The following is a 20,681-nucleotide window of genomic DNA, read 5'->3' as shown; positions in this document are numbered from 1 at the left end:
AAAAATTGCTTTCAAGGTGTTTCGCGTTGTTGCCAAAGAAACCCAACTGCAATTATTATTCTGCACATTGAGTCTCAACAAGCATGAAGAATGACAGTGTACAAAGGATGCAAGCTAGAAATAATCACTCAAAGCAGCGGCTGCGTCGTAGGTACGCTTTCTCCTTCTACATCTGAATGGGGGGGGGGGGGGGGAGAGCATGAACAGAGTTTCTCTGGTCGTGATTACCTGAACCTGCTATAACGGGATAAAACACGCATTGAGTACAGGTTTAACAGGCATGTTTGCATCGGTTAAGCTACAACGGCAATCAGTGAACAAATCTCATTTGTGAACTGTTAAAGTGTTTTCCGTCTAGTTTTAGCCGATGTTATCTCATTTTAAAACTGACTCGGCATTTCCTTCGAAACGGTCCAGTGTGAACAGCCGACAACGAGCTTGAGGCAATAATACCAAAAAAAAAAAAAATCCTGAGCAAATGACCAGTCTGACGTATACTGATAAGATTAATGAACTAATTTTGACCAGAAATTCCTACAATCATTGGATTAGGGTTTATTGATCCCACAACATGTGTTTGATGTCATATAGCTGCTGCTGCCATGACTGTTCTGCACCTCCTGGCCAACCACTCTATATTCAAATCAAATTTAAAATAGAACAGGTTGAATGTACAAACACAATAATGTGACACTGAGGTGGTCCACTACCAGTCACAGAACATTTCAGCCTAGGGTCACCCAACATTATTAAAACTAATCGGAGAGCAAAGGCACAGGGTAAAGTTTTTACACAGTTTTACGTATAGGAGAACATTTTTTTTTTTTTTTAAGTCGCAGCCGTTGTGTTTTTGAATGATCTCAATTTAATCTCACAATGGATTCCCAACCTCTCGTTTTTTATTCAACGCAAATAAAGCGGATACGGAAAAGCTGTAAGTGATTAACTTAAAGCAGCAGCAATTTACTGTTGATTAAATGCATTTATTTCGCGGTTTAGCTTTAGCAGGACGTCTCCATGGAGGCAGACGCGTTGGGAGATTGTTGGACTGGAGAACACAGACGCGCGTCAACAAAATGTTGGATGCTGGAACGAGATCAGTAAGGAACTTAGACAAGCAGTTTCTGCTGCCTATCAATCTGGGAAGAGTCAGAGGGGCTTTCCTCAACCATCTGAAGTCCATTAGACGCCAGAGACAAAGACGATGTGGGAAGTGGGAAACATTTAGGAAAAGTGTTAAATTTTCCCAGGAGTGGACATCACAGCAAATTCCCATGAGCTTCATCTGTGACCACAGGGCCTCGGGTACATACTGGATGATAAAGTAATTAAAACCCCTGACGCCAACTGTAAAGTAAGGTTGTAAGATTTTGGGCTTGTTTTGCATCGACAGCACCTTGGCCCCTTGCAGTCATTGATGCGTAACATTAACTCCTTCGCAGACCAAAGTATTCCTGACTGAAATGTGCTATAGCGTTGGTCGAAGTTGAGCTATGCGACAAAACAGGGATTCCAAGCACCAGAAAGACTGGAAAAGATAAATGGAGTGTTGCAATGGCCTGCTAACGTTCAGACCTAAACCCGTTTGAAATGCCAAGGCGGAGCCGTCGCAGCAACATGTCTGCAGACAACTGACATGAATGTCGTAAACAGGCGTCGCTCAAAGTTCCTCCCCAATGATGTGGGAGACTGCTAAAGCTATGCAGAAAACAACTTCTGATCGTTACATCTGTTACAGACGGCAAAACATGTTGTGCCAGGTTTATGCATGCATAGCTTTTCAAAACGGCTCTTATTTGTGTTAGATAAATAATAAAGCGCAATTTGTTGTAGGTTCTTGTTTCACTGGAGGTTAGAGTTAAACAACCTGATATCAGAGAGCTCTATATTTTCTCCCGAGATGTAAAACCCTGAGCAGCAAAAGAGTTTTTACTTTTTTTTTTTTTTCTTCCCCATGACCGTACATTAAATACCCTTCCCAAATAAAAAAAAAAAAAAAAAACAGATAAAGTTTGAACCATACCTTAGCGGTCGTCTCTCTCCATAGGCAGTAAAGTTGGATTCACATATCAGGAACAAATCTACGGCCTGCGAAAGCTCGTGAAAGCGCGCGTGCAGCAGGTCGAACTCGTGGTTGATGTTGATGGCGTTGATGACTCTCCGCGGGACCTCTCTGGGCTTCAGCCGCTCCTTTGTCGGCAGGTTGGAATGGTACACCATGGTGGGGACCCCGCAGTAAGGTCCGTGCCATCCCGGCCGACACACACACTTCACCAGCTGCTTCCCGCTGCCCATCGGCTGCCCTTTGCCCTTGGACACTTTTCCGGTCTGCTGCTGAAGGCCCAGGGTTTTCCGCTGCGCTGCTTTGCCCACTTCCACAACGTCGCGGGTCGCACCCGCTCCTGTTCTCACAGAGGATTCCTTGATGGTAGCCATCTCCGTCCCCTGTTTGAAGCAATAGGCTCCGCGACTCGTGCGGACAAAATAAGGGGTTTTGTCGTCTTGTAGCTGGTGAGTCCGGGTATGAAGGTCTCCCATGGATTTGATAGGGTCCGGCAATGGACCTTTTCCTACTTGAACCAAGAGTTTTTTTAAGTCGGGCTCAATGTGGTTTACATGCTGCTCTTCATGTCGTTTCTAGGAAGGCAGACAAGAAAAAGGTACAATTCAAGCGAATGCTCTTCAGTTTAGTTAACACTTACTGCTATTTATAACATTGGCTGCCTCTGTGAATGTATTTATTTATTTGTAAAATGCTCTAAACCTCTTACAGTGTCGTTAAACCTCACAGTTGGAAGTATTTCAAGAACTTAAACTATATTCATTTATCTATTTAGGATATGGAATATATGTTTACAGTGTCTTGCAAAAGTATTGATACCACTTGAGCCCCTTCACATCTTAATATGTCACAACCACAAACCTGTCCTGCTCTTTCAGGACAAGCCGTTTCAATTGTTTACACAAATCGCTGCTGCATCTTTATCCTGAAACTTGCTGCAATGAACTGTGATTTTTTTTCAAGCTGTATGCCAACGAAATTTCGTTCTGTACGCACTTTGTGCATCCAAAATGACAATAAAGTTGTCCAAGTCTAAGTCTAAGTCTTGCAGCGTCTTAAGAAGATGGTTCATATGGAGGAGATACAGTTGAAAGTTAATATACTATACTAAAGACTGAGGACATGAATGTATCTATTGTAAAAAAAAAAAAAAAAAGAAAAGAAAAAAGACTTTTACCCTTCTAAATCCAAGCTATATTCTTACACTAAAGCTAGAAAGACTTTGCTCCTGCATATTACATTTTCCATGCAATTCATGCAACATTTGCAATAAGTCTGTGAACAGCACGGCAGCATGTTTAACCTCTTGTGGCGAGTCTCCCGGCTGGTTCTCCTCTGGTTTTTCCCAGGGATGGGGAGGCTCCGGCTCCTTCATCGCCCTCACCTCAAGATCTTTAAAGTCAGCCACGCCAGGACCTCCGATCTTAGCATCCAGAGCTCCTGGGTCTATCGCTTCCGCTCCGCCGTCCCCCAAAGACTGTTTCACGACGCCCTGGCGGAGAGCGGGCAGCGGGGGAGCCTCTTCGGGAGAGGCAGGACTGATGGGGGTGGCGGCGACGCCCTTCTCCCTCCAGAAGAAGCCTGAGACCATGATGAAGGACTTGATGTTGGGATACGGAGCGGAGAGCTCACGCAGCAGGGAGACGTAATGGAGGGCCTTGTAGTAATGGAGAAAGGAGATGACGCATAGACCCACCGTGCACAGCAAGAACACTCTGTGCCGCCGCATTTTCATCCTAAACGGAAAGGAGCAGACAGAAACAGAGAAGCACGTCAAAAAAAGTCAACTTTGCCAACATCATCCCAGCACCGCAGCAGTCTATTCTAAAGAAACTTGTTCTGCACACAGACCCTACGTAGTATTGCGCTCTATAAAGTTTTCACACATCGTTTCTCGTTACAGAAACAAACTTGAATGTATTTGAATGGGGTTTTATATGATAGACCAGCACAGGGTGTATAAGAGATCCTGTTGCACATAGCATCAAATGGCATTTTAGTTCTTCCTTCCATTTTGCACTACTGTGTGCTGTTCTATCAGACAAATTTCCAACAAAATACACTGAAGTTCGAGATTGTAAAATGAGAAAATTAGGAAAAAGTTCCATGGATGCAAACACTTTGACATAGAACTGTATGTGAAGGAAGCCTTAGGCAGAAAAAGGAACCCAGAAAAGCAATGGTCAGGACACAGAGTACAAGGTAAGAGGGGAAAAGGAAATTTATACTAGTTTAGGCCAAGTCCCAAGCTTAGTTCAACTTAAAACCTGGCACATAGCCAGTTTTCGAATATTTCCCATTGTCATAATGCTTTCCAGGAAAGTTGCCGAGGGGCTGCAAGAATTTGTTTCCGACTCCTTCCAGTTCACTTGCAAAAATGAAGTCAAAACCCTCGGCAAGTTCACCCAAGTGTCACTGCGGTTAAAAATCTGAGTGTGTGTGTGCTGGAATAAGCTTGTGCTTCATGGGTTTTTCAGCTTGTGCCTGCATGGGGTTTACTAGCAGTGCATTAAAGCATTACCACATTTAGAACCGATTCTCTAACAGTAAGCTAACATGTAACGTGTTTAATTGATTAAGTTAAGCATATATGGTACACTTAGATTAAGAAAAATGAGCTTAATATACTCTGAGGAACTGCGATGCATTCTGATGGGTCTAATAGCAGCCTTTCATAGATCTTATCCGTCAACAACATTCACTAACCAGATCTGACCCGGTTATACGCGTTTTAAACCTTCCAAACGCAAAACAACCTGTTACTCCAGGAGGAGGACGAAAACCAGCAACAACAAAATGCGTATGAATACAACATGCCTAACCCATGAAGAAAAGAAAACAGACCAGCAGTCTGGCGCAGACTCTGGTGTGGTCACACTGTAACAAATAATAAAAAATAAAAAAAAGTATATAGCATCAATGCCAAGCCCATACGACAAAGTCAGGGAAGGCACAGCTGCCTGCGCTCAGGCCAAAGAAAAATCAATTTATAGGTCTGCCACGCAGGCTTTTCTGTTAAATCCTTCAGATTAAGCTGGCTTGGCCTTTCTGTTCTTTCTCCTTTTGTCTCCCTTGCAGCTTTGTGAAATAATGTTTTGTTCTGATTGAGTCTCGTAACACTGCTAGACAAATTTACACCATCTTGGATAGTGGACAGTAATGGTTGATATAAAGTACACCCCCTAAAGTGTTGACATTTAAAAGATGAAATTATTTATATCCAAATTTATGTTTTTTTGTGTTCTTAATTTTAATAGTTATATTTTTTTTTTTACAGCACTTGATGGTTTTGTTTGTGAAAGGTGCTCAACAAATAAACTACCCAATGTACAAACCAACAGTACAGATTCCACCACGTCATTATTTCTTAAACAACGATGACGTTATAATGGAGACGTTTTCAGTATAGTAGACTTAAAAAAAAAATCTAGACACTAATAAAATACATTTAAACCCTTAAACTATCGTACAGAATGTTTCAGAATATTTTCAGAATGTTTTAAGTCCAGCACTCTGCTGTTACAGCAGAGACGAGAGGACTAAATGAAGCTGCAGCCTGAGGCAATCTGTCACTTCTAACTTTTCTCTGTGACCATCACGCAGATAAGTATACCTGGAAACATCTTTAAATGAGAAATAACTTTATAAAATTAGCAACATTAACACTCATCACGCCAGGTGCGGGGGCTATATTTATCCACAAAAAAAAAAAACCATCAAAACACTATCAGGAAGGAGGCTCAGTGTGTATAGCTTTATTTTACCATGATTGAACGATTTTTGGTCTTTTTTATAAGCCTATAACGTGGGTATATACCTTTAAGTGACATCTTTCCAGTTAAACCATTAAACGTTGCGCAAAGCTTCGAATACAATGAATGGGGAAGTTGGCAATGTAAAAAGTATTCAGATTCTGATCTCCTACATTACTAGAAACACCTTTGCTCTCCTATGTCAATTACACCCCCCCCCCCCATGATCTACTTTTGAAATTTACATTTATTCATAGTTATGTGGAGATACAAAATTTTCTCCATATATTAAGAAAAAAAGGTGTGAACAAAGCAAAGGTTGAAACCCATTTACAGATGCATCAAAACAAAATACTTCAATGAATTTCTCATGTTGAAGCTCATTTTAACTTCACTTGCATTCTGCAAAGGATTTCTGTTTAAATATTCAGCTTTTCAACTACAAACACACACATCAACTTAAGTTTTTCAATAACAGGCAAAGGAAATTAAACTTGCAAATTGTTTATTTTTTTATGTTTTTTATAATAAGCTGCTTGAGGTGGAGGACTTGTAGCCTCCCTCTACTTAATAATAATTTTTACCTAAATTTTGCATGTGTTGTGCTTTCTTTCATTGCTCCTGTTTTAATGCAATTTGTGGTTTTAATGCTTTAACAACAGACGCCTTACTTAAAACTATCCTTGGGTGACGTCTTATATTTTTCCCACATATGGTTTTGAACACACAAAATTCAACAGAAAGAAGACTCCCAAGCCCAAAAAAAAGTCCAAAAGGTAGAAATATCTTACAAAAAGAACCCATCACCAGTCCGAACACAAAAAGCACTTACGAATGGAGCAGTCTGTGTCTTGGTCGTGATTTCAGCAGCCCAAGGCATAATCTTGGCTTTCTAAGGCAAGACATGACTGTTGAAATAAATCCAGTGTGTTCATGTCAGCAGTTGTTTCCACATTGTTGTTTCCACGTGATGCTGCCTGTCAGATAATGTACAGGGTGGAGTTTTACAAGTCAAATGTTGTCTGCTCACTCTAACTGTGGTAAAATGAAACGCACATTCCCTCCTTTTTCATTAAACTATTGTTCCTGTCAGCACTCCTGACTGATGTGTGCTAGACAGACTTCTGTCATGGGTCTTCAAAAATAAAACACTTTAACAAGTAAGTAATTAATCTAAAGTCAAACCTTAACTTTAGTTGCATCTACACCAATGAAATGTTGCCCTTCTAGACAAACTCACCTCACAGGTTGAAAATGTCACTCAGCGACACATTTGTTTTTACTTCCTTGTTTAAATACACATTGAAATTTCACGATGACTTGTAAAAAAAAAAAAAAAAAATCAGGGTAGTTCTTTTAAAAATGGAAAACCTGTCTGTGGGAGGAGGCTAAGTTCAGTCAAAACAGAGTGAGAGGCAATGAACTGAAGGAAGCAGAAACTTATTCTGATGTGGTTTAATTTGTATTTACAACTTCTAATAACTAACAACCGTTATTAGAAGTAAGCCCGATGTTAGGATGAGCTCTGCTCCCTCCTGCAGTAATGTAAGATAGTTTTGTTTTCTTATTTTGTTTAGCCAGAAAACTGCACACCCCAGAAGGAGTATCTTTAAAAAAAAAAAAAAAAAGACTTTTAGAACTTCAACAGGCACCCGCCCAGAGTATTTTAACCGCAGATTGACAAAAAGCAGGAACCTTTGGTATGAACAGCAGTCAAATCCATAAACACTTAAACAGATTCTGAAGAGAGAGAATTTGCCCAGTTTAACATGTCGGTTTAACCAGTATGAACACATAAAAACGCCAAGATGAATTTAAATTAATAATAAAAGGAAAGTAAAATGCAATAAAACAAAGTCAACGTCTCAGATTGTGTTAAAAGCCAAGGAAAAGAGATGGGTCTTAAGAAGGGATTTAAACTCAGAAAGGGAAGAGGCCTGTCTAATGCCTAAGGGAAGGTCATTCCACAACTTGAGAGCTGCTATAGAAAAAAAAAGTTTAAAATGTCTTAACTTTTTCTGATTAACCTTCTTACAAAACTGAACAATAGAACAGTATTTTTGTAGCCGCTCTACAACAAACAGGTATTTACCTACTGAAAGACAGGCAGCCAGTGGAACTCACAGTATGTAATGACTGGGAAAGCATGGGCTGACTTCGGCAAACAAGTTCTAGTGGTAAGTGCACCTATTTATAAAGTTGAAACACCCGGGTTAAAATGCTATTTTTCAATGGAAAGAACGAGAGCAAGGAAAAACCTTTAAGAGGATTAAATTCCATGCACAATCAGAAATTGAAACACGGGCTGAAATGTTTTAGAGGGGAAAAAAATACAACTAGAATAATGTGGTTGCATAAGTGGGCCGACCCTACTATGCCTGTGAATCTAGCTGTGTTCAGAATGAATCGGCAAACTCAATATCGCGCCAAATAGGATCCATTTCACATTTTCTTTGTTGAATCTCAGAGCAAAAGTCATCGTCCGCAGAAAAACCTCAAAACATCATGCGCATCTCACTTTCATAAAAGGCGTCAGTCAGGAGAGGGAAGGGTACAAAACAACTTCAAAATTAGCAGATACACTGTGGGATGCAGTGAAGGCAGTAATCCTTATTGAGAATGTAGCACAACATTGACATTACCAAGACCGCGTCTCAAAAACTGATGAAAAGATAAGGGGAAAAAAAAAAAAAACTGACCTGGGAGGCTGCCAGAAGGTCTATACAACACTATTAAATGAGCCGCGTGAGACAAGTGGTGGCTGTGTGGTACGTGTGTCAATCCGTCTTATCTTTCACATGTCTGGGCTACAGGACAGAGGAGCTTCTCTAAAATAAGAAAAAATACACAAAATAAAAAAATAAGCCATGCCGTTTTCCCAAAAACAGATTTTAAATCTCCCTAAAGCTTCCTCTGAGGTGTGGTGAACTAGGGCTCTGTCTTTGATACAGGGGGCTCAGGTTTGAATCCCGGTTGCACCAGGAAGGGGCACCTGACATAAGAACTGCCACGTCTCTGTGCAAGTTGTAGTGATTTGCTGAGGTAACCCCTGAATAAGAGAGCAGCTGAAAAGGCACATGTTTGTTGCAAAGACAACACCACAAATGACCAAAATAAGACATTAAGCTAGAGTTAAGCATGGCATGGTTAGGGTTCATCGTTTTAAGATGGAAATGGGGCCTTAGTCAGTTCCACGTCCCAATCAATGTCACAATAAGGTCAGGCTTCTGCAAATAAGCTGAAGATCTTTCTCGTTCAGCAAGACAACATCGCATATACACAAAGACGGATAAAAAACATGTTGGAGTAACCCAGCCAGAGCTCTGACCTGCACCAGACTTCAAATCTACAGGGTTATCTGAAGGAGATAGTCCTCAAAAATGGAGAGACGTGTTCTTCGCAAATAATAGCAATTCAGCATATTCCATGGTCTATATCAGTATGCCACTTGTATTTAATCAATTACTGAAACCTCTACATAGTTAGATACATTTACTTTCTTGAATTTATAAATTTGAAAGTCTACATTAACGATCGGGAATTTATTTATTAATGCATCGAATAACATGTATGCGTTGAATTGTGGGATTTCTAGCCATCATCACAGACACCAACAGACTTGTAACCTAAAAGATCTTAAACACATAAGCAAAACAGTTTTATGTCCTCGTTGATGTGCTTCAAGCTAAAGTTAAAAAAAAAAAAAAAAACTGGAGAGGGGAGAACGCTCTCCTCATTCTGAGTGCGTGTGCATGCAAATAATTTAAGAACACAAAGACAACTTTATGTAAAACCTACGAGTTGAATGAATGCAAGCACACACACACACACACACACACACACACACACACACACACGCACACACACACACACACACACACACACAGGAATAGGTCGGGTATCGTCTTGTCTACACTTCAAAGCTCATTTCTGATTTCTCGGTGGCAAACACGGACCTGCTGACCGGCCTGCTGATCTCACCTAACAAGCACCCAGGGGAGATGGAAAAAGCAAAACAAGACACTCCTCTGACGGTAGTGAGAGAAACTTCCAACTAGAAAATTGTTAATCTGCAATAAGGAAGGGAAAAATATATAGTTACACCGTGTTGAGCTTCTCGGACTTAATAAACCACAATCATTTAGTCAGACTCCCACAGAGTGGAAATCAGAAGATAGAAAAAAGATGATCCACAGAGATAAAGAACAAGCTTTCCTGACCAAATCCTCCTGCTGCTATGCTAAAAGATTAAACATATCATGGCCTGATGGCCTCTTTCCAGCTACTTATAAAAGCCATGTGACTTTCATGCGGCTGGGCTCTCACCTAACAAACACGTGTGCTTTTCAGGAAATATTCTAAGATCAAACTTCAATTATCTTGGTGGAATCCTGGTGAAGCAATTCCCCCCACACCACCACTTAAGAAAACAGAAAAAAATAGAAATAAACAAGCCTCAGTATTTATAGATGCATGTTTCTACTTGTAATGATATATTATACAGGCATAATCTAGCTGTCAAACACGGACAGACGGGTGCCAGGGAAGTCTGGAATTGTGAAGTGCCAAATAAAACCAAAAAAAAAAAAAAAAACATCTCTTGCTTTAATCTATGAATCTGGCCAGACGTGCGGCAAACAGACCCTAAACGCTGCTGGGTTATATCTTGATGCAAGATTTATGCTTTGGGTTTTAACCAAAGATTCAAACATATTTGCCAGTAAACATTTCTGAGTTTTTTCAGAATCAACTTTCAAGAGTTCTCTGTCCATTATGGTTATTTTAAATAATAAAGATCACTTCCAATCTGCCGTGGATATTTCTGCAGTGTGTTTAGATATGGGACCTGGGAAAGTAGATAGGTGAAAAAAAAAAAAAAAAAAAAAAGTATGAATGGAAAAAAAGAAAACAAAAAGAAAAAAAAGGAAGGAAGGACACCAAAAGAAAGAGGGAAGACAAAAGGAAGGGAGGAGGAGGGGCCTAAGGAAGAAAGGGAAGTCAGACACGGAAAGTAGGAAGGAAAGCCTATTAAGGAAAGAAAGGAAGGAAGAAATAAAAGACAATTGAAATGAATGCAAAGGGGGAAGGTAAGAAGGGGAAGAGGGAAGAGGGAAGGACACAACGTAAAGAAGGAGGAAGAACAAGAGGAATTGAAGAAGATTGGGCACAATAAAGAATATTAAAAAGAGAGGAAGGAAGGTAGAATACTTGGAAGAACAAAATAAGGAAGAAAGGAAGGAAAAAAAGAGCAAAAAGCACATGTGAAATAAATAAGGTTGAAAAGAAGATCCAGAAGATATGGGTAGTTGGAGACACATGACTTACTGTGACAACGCCTGAAAGGGAAATGCCAGAAGAAGTGCCAAATAAGTAAAGGTGACATAAAAAAAAATAAAATTATTGAAACATTTGGTGACACGCTCTTCACCTCAGTAGTTTTAAAGTTCTGACAGTTATTTTACTTCGGATACGCCCCATCATCTTGAACCTGAAACCCTGCGTCTCATGTGCTGCAGAACCAGGAAATCTAAGTTCACAGACCACAGGTTTTCTGCATCAGATGTCATGAGAAAGCCAGCTTCAAAAGAATCCTTTAATGGTGCGTACAGTTTCACACTTGTGCATTAGTAAAAGTGTGTGCACGTAAAAAAAAAAAAAAAATCTTAGTAGAGGTCTGGAGTTGCAGCTGGAGGTTGAAGCCTCTGAGCCTCAAGGCTGCAGGCAAGGATTTCTGGCTTGGTATGCATGCTGGCACGAGTGTGTGCGCGTGCGCCTGTGCACAAACGTGTAGACCTGAGAGACGGTGCTTGAACTGAGGCGGGAGGATGGGAAAAGCCGGGGGAGTGCCTCCATTTCTCTAACCTCATCTATAATTCAATGCAGGGGGCAGTCCGCAAGGTCTTCCTAGCTTTCCTCCGTCGCTCTCCGTATCAAAAGGTGAAGTGAAGTACTCAAGTGTTCAATGGCACATCTCACCATCTCTACCCATCAATCTATTTATATAAACTCTTTCCTTTCTCAAGGGTTATCGTACACGGGTAGAGGGATTGTAATCTTTTCAAGAAAAGTAAAAAAAAAAAAAAAAAAAAAACGAACAACGACCACAAATGGAAACGAAAGACCTGCCACCGTGTTTTCTTTACATGAGAGAAAATATTGTGCTATCTTAAGGATTGAGAAAAAAAAAAAAGACTTGTGAAATGTTATCAAAACCTGCCTGTTTGCCTACAAAAGGGCCAGGATGTTTTCAAATTTGTATTAACTTCATATCCTGACTTGCACAGAGTAAAATAGATAGACGAGAGATTATTTTTTTATAGCAATTGTACATCACACGAGCATCTAGAGGGGGGGAAAAAAAGTCAAACAATTCTGAATTGACGTGTTCTGCTACCTCTCAACCATAAAGCGATGCACACTTTGAGACAAACTACTTATTTTGTTAAATGTAAGGATGCTTTCAGTTTAGGTTTTTAAATAGAAATGTGATATCCAACCATTCACAGCCATTTCTAATATCAGGGAAGAGAACGAATTTGAGTGTAAAATACCAGGACTATAAAGTTTTTTTTTTTTAAGGTAACATCTTTATACTGGGATAAACAGGCTTTGCAAAATTGCATCATTGGGGTAAAGAGAGCAAAGGAAGATGTACCCAAAGTAAAGACTAATCCAAGCAGTCTGAGCTCTTTTTGTCTGCTACTTTCATATGAGGCGGCACAAATATAAAATATATCAAGTAAAAGAAAAGAAAAAGACCTAATAGAGCTGATTTAATAATCAAATAAGTCACTGACTAAACAATGTTTACTAAATTTTAGTATAAACAGCAGGGTCTTTAGCTGATTCTTGAACATGCTCATTGTAAGAAACCCAGAACACAAATGAAAGGGCAATGAGTTATGGAGCACAGGAGCTTTAACAACAAAGGGACAATCAAATTTAGTTTTTTAGCCTTGATTTAGGCACAGATAACAGGCCCTGATCAGTAAACCCCGATATCCTGGTGGTTATATGCCACCAAAGATTAGAAATGTATAAAGGTAAATCAGCTCACATTGCCTCAACAGACCAAACTATACCTTTAAACTACTGGGTTTTGAACAGAACGCCAATACAGGGTGAAAAGAAAAAAGGTGTGACAATGAAACACTGGGAGGATGTAGAAAGAAGTCTAAGAGCTGTAGGCAAGTAATAAAAAGGGCAAGTTTAAACAAAACTCCAGCAATCAGACTAAATGGTGCTGGGTTTACCAATATTGCTTAACTGACAAAAACTAGGACACAGGAATTCTCTTATATATGGTTCAAACAACACATTACAATCCACAATTAGTCCCAGATGGTAATGGTGAGTTTAATCTATGCAGAAAATTAACTCCAGTGTTCAAATATCATTCGATAAATCAAAACCTTCATTTTCTCCTTATTGAACTGGAGAGAACTATCCAAAAACCAGGATTTTATAGCTTTTCAAACATTTCTGCAAGACAAAATATTCACAACACACTGATCCAAAAATCATATTGAGAGCAGTTATTGGGAGGAAAATATAATTGAGCAAACTTTAAAGATGATATAAAGGAAACATATTGTGCAAAAAATAAAATAGGGCCATGAACAGTTAAAAGCAATGTCATGCTTAAAAGTAAGAAATTTGAATTGGGAATCCTTTTAAATCACAGAAAAGAAAAAGCAGAGCAGAACCGTGGCAGATTTGCCCATCCAACCTTTTAGAGTCAGGAGTTAGACAAAATGATCCACCGTGTTAAACGCTGAACTCAAAGCCAGGGTCACCAAGATTGTAGATTCTCCAGCATCTCAGTGCAGCAACAAGTCATTAGAGACGCTGATACCAGCTGATTCAGTAGAGTGAGCTCTGAGAAAACCAGCCAGAAATTTGTGCAACATGTGAAAGCCTTCATTAACACAAAAGCCTATGCTCACAAGTTCTTCCACCTGTGCCCAGACTTGTTCTACAATTCAGCACAACCATCTACAGCTATCATTCAAAAAGTTCTATTAGGCTTCCTAAAAAAAAAAATTATCCAGTATCAACAATCGACTGTTTATACTGGCAGTGTTGTCTAATATGTGTTTGCGACGGTCTCAGCCTTCAGTCCACAATCTGTCCATACCCACTCAGCTGGCAACTTTCTCAAGGACTTAACATTTAAACCATTTAATACAAGTTTTGTTTTTCAAACTTTAACAACAACATGAAGCATGCAAATAGTAGCGCCGCGTGGTTTTAAAAGCATTTCTGCTAAACTATTAATGTCTCCCCTTTTTTGAGTTACCTGGGTTGGGTGTCGGCTGTTTCCTGTTTGAGCAAAAGGTGTGGCCAAGGACTGAGGAGTCTAAAATCACACGGCCAGATCCTCAGAATGATAAAATGGGCATTTATGGGAAGGGTTTGCTGTTCAATTGGTTTATCTTGGGTCAAGTTAGTATTAATGTCCAGCTGTGTTTTTCCCTATTATTAGGTAAATGCTTTGGCCACTAAATCCTACCGTTATGTGTGATGACATTAAATAATTTTTGTGAGTTAAAGGGCAAATCCTGTTACATTTTAGTGCAAGAAAATCTAAATGTCTTAAATGAATAGATCACAAAATTACTTTCTTCTGTTATTGTTAAAACAAATCAGTATATTTTAAACACTTTTTTGAAATAGACCATACTATATCGAACATCACAAATGGTTGATAACAAGTAGAAGGATGGAACAAACACTCTTAGGCCTAGTCCACACATGGCAGGGTTTAAAAAAAGACAAGAAATATCTTCCCTATACCATTTAAAAAAATAATACCATACACACGGGACGTTTTTTTTGTAAAGTTTTCATCCACAGCAACCCACAGAAATAGGCCACTGAGCTTCTTTTTTTTTTCTTTTTAAATACATCAGACACATAGGGGGCAGTGTACGGCAAAACTAAAACCACGTCAGCAAATCAGAGTCCTTCAAAACAACCCACGACTTCCTTTTAGGAATAAATCATTGCGCCGGGAGGTTCGTTCTTGTGGACAGATAAAGAAGTTGAGGAACATATTAGAATATAAAGTTAATAAAACTCAAGACCATGTCAATTGGTAATCGTATCAAACTGGCGGCGTTGTGGCTCCGTAGTGGGAGGGAAAGCTGGTGCAATGCAGCTGATTCCTCTTTCTCCTCCGCCCCTCACTGTATTACAGAATTTGGGCTTGTAAAAAAAAAATGCAAACAAAAGATGTCTGAAGCAATTTAAAAATCAGCCCCTCCCTGACGAAATTCATTTTTAGCTCCACCGTACGGCCAAGTGTATAGACAATGGTCGCACGTGTGTGACGCAGAACAGCAATATTCGTCGCAGATCGTGATGTGGCGGACATTGATGAGTTTTTTTTCCATGCACACACGCAGGCTCAAAACTGGAGCGTTTATAAATCTTCACTTTGGCCGGAGTTTTTAGGATCATTCGTTTTAAGGGATGTATAACGCCATTTATGTGTGGCTGAAAGGCATAACCGCATAAAAAATGTCTTGTTTTTCCCCAGATTTCCTGCTACGTGTGGACTAGGCCTTACTTATTCAAGAGATTTTATTATGCATGAAAAGGTCCATGGGATTTGGAAAAGGAAACATAATTCTTTTTTCAATCAACTTTTTGCTCAAGGATTATGAAATAATTGGATTTTTGGCTTCAACCGAAGAAACAATCCAAGGTTAAGGGATGAGGACACGACACAGCTCATGAAGCCGTGGGTGGTGACTGTGAGCATGAGATTTTTAAGAAAAAGAATTGATTTTCATCCTTTGAATGTCCTTGATAAGTGCAAAATGTCTGCTAACGTAAATGGTGCTAGATCTGGTAATTAAATGGAATTAAATGCTGAAAGGACTTTGTCTTCCCAGTTTTTGACCCAAGAGAATAACACATTATCTATCAATATTTTGACTTTTCTCTTGTTTGGGATTTGCTTACAGTGACATTTTAGGGACCAATGGGGGAAAGATAACTTTAGACAAACTAGCTACGGGGTGTGACAGATGGTGTCATAATATTTATTATTAATATACATTATTTTAGTGCTGTTAAACTCTCAAGTAAAACAAAAACTCAGTTTATATGTGGAAAAATGAGAACTTTATCTGCATGACTCGCTAATAAAATGTATTCAGATGACAAACTAGCCAAAGAAAAATACCTACCAAAACCCATGTGCATCAAACCATGCTGTTCAGAACTGGAGCAGAAATTTTGGCTTTTTTGAATTGTTGATTTTGTCACAAGCTTTCATTTGACACTGTGGCAAATTACAGGCAGAGAGCGTATGTTCACCAAATAATGCTTTTAAATCCAAGTAGGGTGCTGGTTTGCTAGGTCACCAAGCCTGTACTTCTCAAATAAGGTTTCTCCTGACTTCTTTACTATGAGCAGACAAATCTTTTTTTATAAATCTTTCCCTCACGAACTCATTTTAAAGTTGAAGACTTTTCTATCACTACTTACTTCTTGGGCGGTCATCATGTCATGTTTTGCTCCCCGATTTCTATACCTTGCGTTAACACTCTTCTGCAGCTTCTTGACCCACGGTTCTATCCTCAATTGAGAAGGAAAAGGTCAATTAAAAATCTTGTCCTTAAGTTGTGTTTCCTTTTGCTGTTCCTGTTAAAGCTAAAGTTGGTTACTGGGTAAAACGGTCGTTCCATCCTGAAAGTAGTCAATACATTGTGTATTCAGAAAAAGGAGATTAAAAAAAATGTATCTCTGTGGGAGCTGCAGGCCTGTAAAAACTCAACCACTACCATTCGCACCGAAGGGCAAGGATTTGTCAGAGTTTTGGTCCTGCTCTCAACCCCCTCTGTCCCTCAAGGTCTGGGTGTATCGTCTTATCTATTGGTTGTCCCACATGCCAATCATTCTGACATCCTCACGTAATGCCAGTGTGCGTGCACGATGCTTTTTAGTTTCTACTTGCTGCGTGCACATGCACACTTCTAGTGTTTATGTATCCGGCTGGCTTAGCGGTTAGCTTCGGTGTTAGCCGTTTGTTGTAGCTCCCCTGCTCTCACTGTATGCTTTGAACATGGCTGATAGTTGCAAGAAGAAAACTGAGATCAAGTTTATGAGAAGAAGAGTAAGGCCTCAGTAGAAAGAAATAAGACCAGAGTCTTGCTCTCGCGCTCCCACTGAGGAGCGCAAGAGCAAGGTAAGACGGTCTTGTGCATGCGCAGTTATTCAAAATGGGACTTGGGGGGGGGGGGGAAACGCCCACTCTACCTTCAACCACCAACTCGCTGAATATTTTAGGTAAATAAATAATATAAAAACACCTTGTTTGAGAAAAAAAAAAAAAACTTTTCCAGTGCTCTGGATGCTGTCACCTTTAGGCCCTTAACAATGTTTATAAGTTCTAAACTCTAAGACCGCCTCAGGGGCCGCAAAGACTCAGCTGAACTCTACCTTTTTCCTCCGCCGAGGCTGATTCAGTCATTCTTTTTGTTCACTTCTTCTTTGCTTCCTTTTTATTTCAGCTTACTCTCACGGATTCTCAGCTGAATCACTCACACCAAAGGTTCAAACAGGCAGACGAGGCATATTCACATCCCAATCTCTCCCTCAGCTCAACAGAATATTTGCTTTTCTTGTTATCAGTTTCCTTTGCTCTGCCTCTACAGTGCCCCGTTCCTGTGGAGAGGGTGGCTCTCACTGAGATGACCCCCCCCCCCCCTCCTTCCCCGCCCCCAATTACATCCTACCACTAACTGAAGGTCACTGCAGAGATTTTATTGCTGATAGATGCTTTTCAAAAATCTGACAGGCCATGATTTATTACAGAGCCTGCTATTTTTAGAAGCAATGATGGGATGTCAGAGGATGTTGGAGTCTTTAGTTGGAGTTCATTCTGGGTTAGTAGATTTTATGATTTGGAACATGTAATTCCATCATGCTGGTGTCATTACTTAATTTTCAATAGACAATGCTGCACAAATGGATGAAGAAACGGAATTACATATCAAGAAAAAACGTCACAATTAGTATTTTTTTTATGTTTTGTTGTTATTAGGCTTTTATATTAAACCGTTGAGTCCTGTTTATGTGGTTGCTGTAACTGATGGTAAAAGTGTAATATCATTGCTGCAACACAAGATCCGATACTTTTTATTTTATTTTAACGCACACACTGACTTTGAACATTTAACAGGTACTCCATGCTATGCTAATTAAGTTTTATTTTTCTGTATTTTTCTTAATAAACTGAAAAAACATTCAAACATATTTTTTAATTGCTGGATAAAATCAGTTGCCTACCGTGTCCGCGAATAAAAGCTACTTTTAGATCATCATTTTCATGATAATTACACAACAAGCAACTGCTTCTTTACAGCTTCTTAACACTAGTCAAACCAGTGATATTTGTGCTTCAAGAACAACATGATAGGACTGCAGAATTAAAGGCGTCTGATGATCACCTGAGCAATATACACAAAATGCGTTGGCCTTTTTTCCCCACTCTATATCCAGATCAGCTCTGTTTTTGATCACCATTCTGGTCTAATTTGAAGCATTCAATACCTTCAATAGGAGCAAGGTTGCTGTGTGTTATCTTCGCCATTAGTTTACCTGCATTAGATTCAGCTGATCAACACATTTCCCAGTTAAGATGGACACCATAGGATGAAAAAGAGGTGCTGCTCCGTGTGCAGTAGGAACACTTTTTTTTCTCCCATCCCGACTAGCTCTTTCCTCCCAGGGCTGCAATAGCTCAGGGCTGAGCTGGATCAGAAGTATAAGAGGACTGCTTAGAAGTGATCAGCTATGACCCAGTAGTCCACGTTGTTACCTTTCGGCTGACTGCGAGTCGGAAAGAACACCTGCAGAACTCTTGTTGAAAATATGAAGCAGGCTTAAGATCCGATGACGAATTTCTGTAAATAATATTTAGATTTATTCACCACGGTTTCTGCACAAGAAATAGGATCATTTACACTTATATCTAGAAAATATATAAAGCCATGCAACTTTAGTAGATTTTATTCCAACTAAACCTGCAGTGTTACAAGAAATAACATGCCCCAGACCTCAAATATTCCGCTGTGTCGTCTTTCTTATAAATAACTACATTAAACAGCTCTCCAAATAATTTTTACAGCCTTCCTGTTGAGTGTGGTCATTACATCTACATTTAAAACTGGGTAACTTCTCTTCTTCTTCTGTTACCAGCTGGACACACCTCTTCCTCAAGTCCACAAAATTCCCTTAAGTGGGGTGCAAATTGGTTTCCTGTGGCACATGACTCCTTTCAGTACAAAAGATGTTATATTAGACAACCAAAACTGCAAAAGTATGAAAAAGCAAAGAAGACAAATGGCCAGCACCGACGTCTCTCACCTGGCTTCAGTTTAAAACACTTTACAGATATTTCTTTTTCCACGTTTGTCATACAGAGAACCTAATTGCCTACTTGTGTCCGAGCAGTTTTGCATCATTATCAAAAAGATTTGTCGGATGTTGGAAATCAGGCAAATGTGAATGAACAGAGACGTTTTCGCTGATAAAGATGCCTGATAACGTTTCCCCAACATCCCAATGGCAGCGGTGGTGAAACATCAAATTGCCCTCAGTTTTCTATAGCACAAAATGTTTCAGTGAAGCTCCACTTACAAGCACTTCTCTCTTCATTGCATTTTTTTTTTTTTTTGCCATAATTGATTCACTCCCACTCACTTCCCCTGTTAGAAATGTAAAGACCAAACTGCCGCACTAAAAGGTACTTCAGGTTTGCTCGCCCTCGGATTCGTCAACGTGTGGTGGACCAAGCTGCTCCTTTTTTTTACGAGGAAAATCTGAGGTAATGTCCACACTGTAATTTATCAGATCATCTTTACACCAAAGATGTGCTTGTTTGTTGCAATCTTTTCCACCAAAACTGGCTTTATTTTCAAGTTTGGGTAAAAACAACAATTGTCTGTTTGTTTGTTTTTTACTTTTTTCTTAGTTAGGTTATTAGTTTTGTTTGTATACCTAAGAGCATAGCAAATAGGTTAAATAGGCCAGACCTTTTAGAGCTTCACCTATTTGAAATATCTAGGTATTTACTGTATACAAGGGAGGAAATGATAAGGCAGCAGACATCATCAGGCTTTTCAAGGATACCCCGTGAAAACGCCGCGACAGGCTTTGTGAAATGCACACCTGATTACGAAAACACTTCGTCACAAATTGCTGACACATCAACCAAAACTGCTTTTTTTTATTTATTTTTTTTATTCAGTTGCATGGGAGACTGTACATGCAGGCAGCGGATTAACTAAAGTAGGTCAGCCCGCGCAAAAAAAAATAAAATGAAGGCTCCAATCGGCTCTCATGCTATCATTGTTATTATGAAAACAGGAAGATTGAAGTGATTAGAAATATTCCATTTTGGCCTTTGCTTGAGCTTCATGATCTTTGCATTAGTCTGCGGTCACGTTGGTAATTGCTAAACATGCTGAATCAGGCCTGACGGACCCGGAGAATGGCGCCATTGTGTCCGTTATTTACCAGCGTTGTGCATAACAGGGACCCGGGCGCTGAACGGGGGCTACGCCGGTTGAAAAAGCGTCCGTTCACAGTCATGAACTAACAAGAAAACATCCAATTTTCACAGCGGCTCACAGCCGCTCTGGCTGTGCTGTGCAACATGGTAGATAAGCATTTGTGGTGATGAGGGAAAGTTCTGCAGGAGCAGCTAAGCAGCAAATAAGCTTGGCGCCGAAGAACAGCAGCACACGTTTGCCTGAACCTAACTGCTATGCCTGGACAACAGCTTTTAATTACAGATCAAAAGCAGCGCTAAAGGAGGAACGGAGAGGTTAATGAATAAACAAAGCACTAGA

The 20,681-nt window shown here is 39.8% G+C and overlaps 1 protein-coding gene across 7 annotated transcripts in view; it reads right to left on the bottom strand.

The window, feature by feature from the left end:
- The window catches only part of mgat3b (beta-1,4-mannosyl-glycoprotein 4-beta-N-acetylglucosaminyltransferase b), a 68,599-nt gene that overhangs the window by 4,752 nt on the left and 43,166 nt on the right, over positions 1–20,681 (bottom strand). For 2 of the 7 annotated variants that reach the window (XM_036137352.1, XM_036137353.1), the window contains exons 2-4: positions 6,647–6,791; positions 3,366–3,798; positions 2,024–2,637 (exon numbers count right to left, since the gene is read on the bottom strand). In XM_036137352.1, coding sequence (XP_035993245.1) covers positions 2,024–2,637; positions 3,366–3,798; positions 6,647–6,720 — 1,121 coding nt within the window. In that variant the 5' untranslated portion in view covers positions 6,721–6,791. Of the gene's footprint in view, positions 1–2,023; positions 2,638–3,365; positions 3,799–6,646; positions 6,792–14,113; positions 14,167–20,681 lie in introns of those variants that run through there. The other 5 variants (XM_021308971.2, XM_012849541.3, XM_036137354.1 and 2 more) reach the window with 4 other exon arrangements.

Source organism: Fundulus heteroclitus, chromosome 5, assembly GCF_011125445.2.
Source record: "Fundulus heteroclitus isolate FHET01 chromosome 5, MU-UCD_Fhet_4.1, whole genome shotgun sequence".
In the NCBI taxonomy this organism is placed as follows: domain Eukaryota; kingdom Metazoa; phylum Chordata; class Actinopteri; order Cyprinodontiformes; family Fundulidae; genus Fundulus; species Fundulus heteroclitus.
Note: the sequence above shows the minus strand (reverse complement) of the source record. Positions and strands in the feature narration are given on the sequence as shown.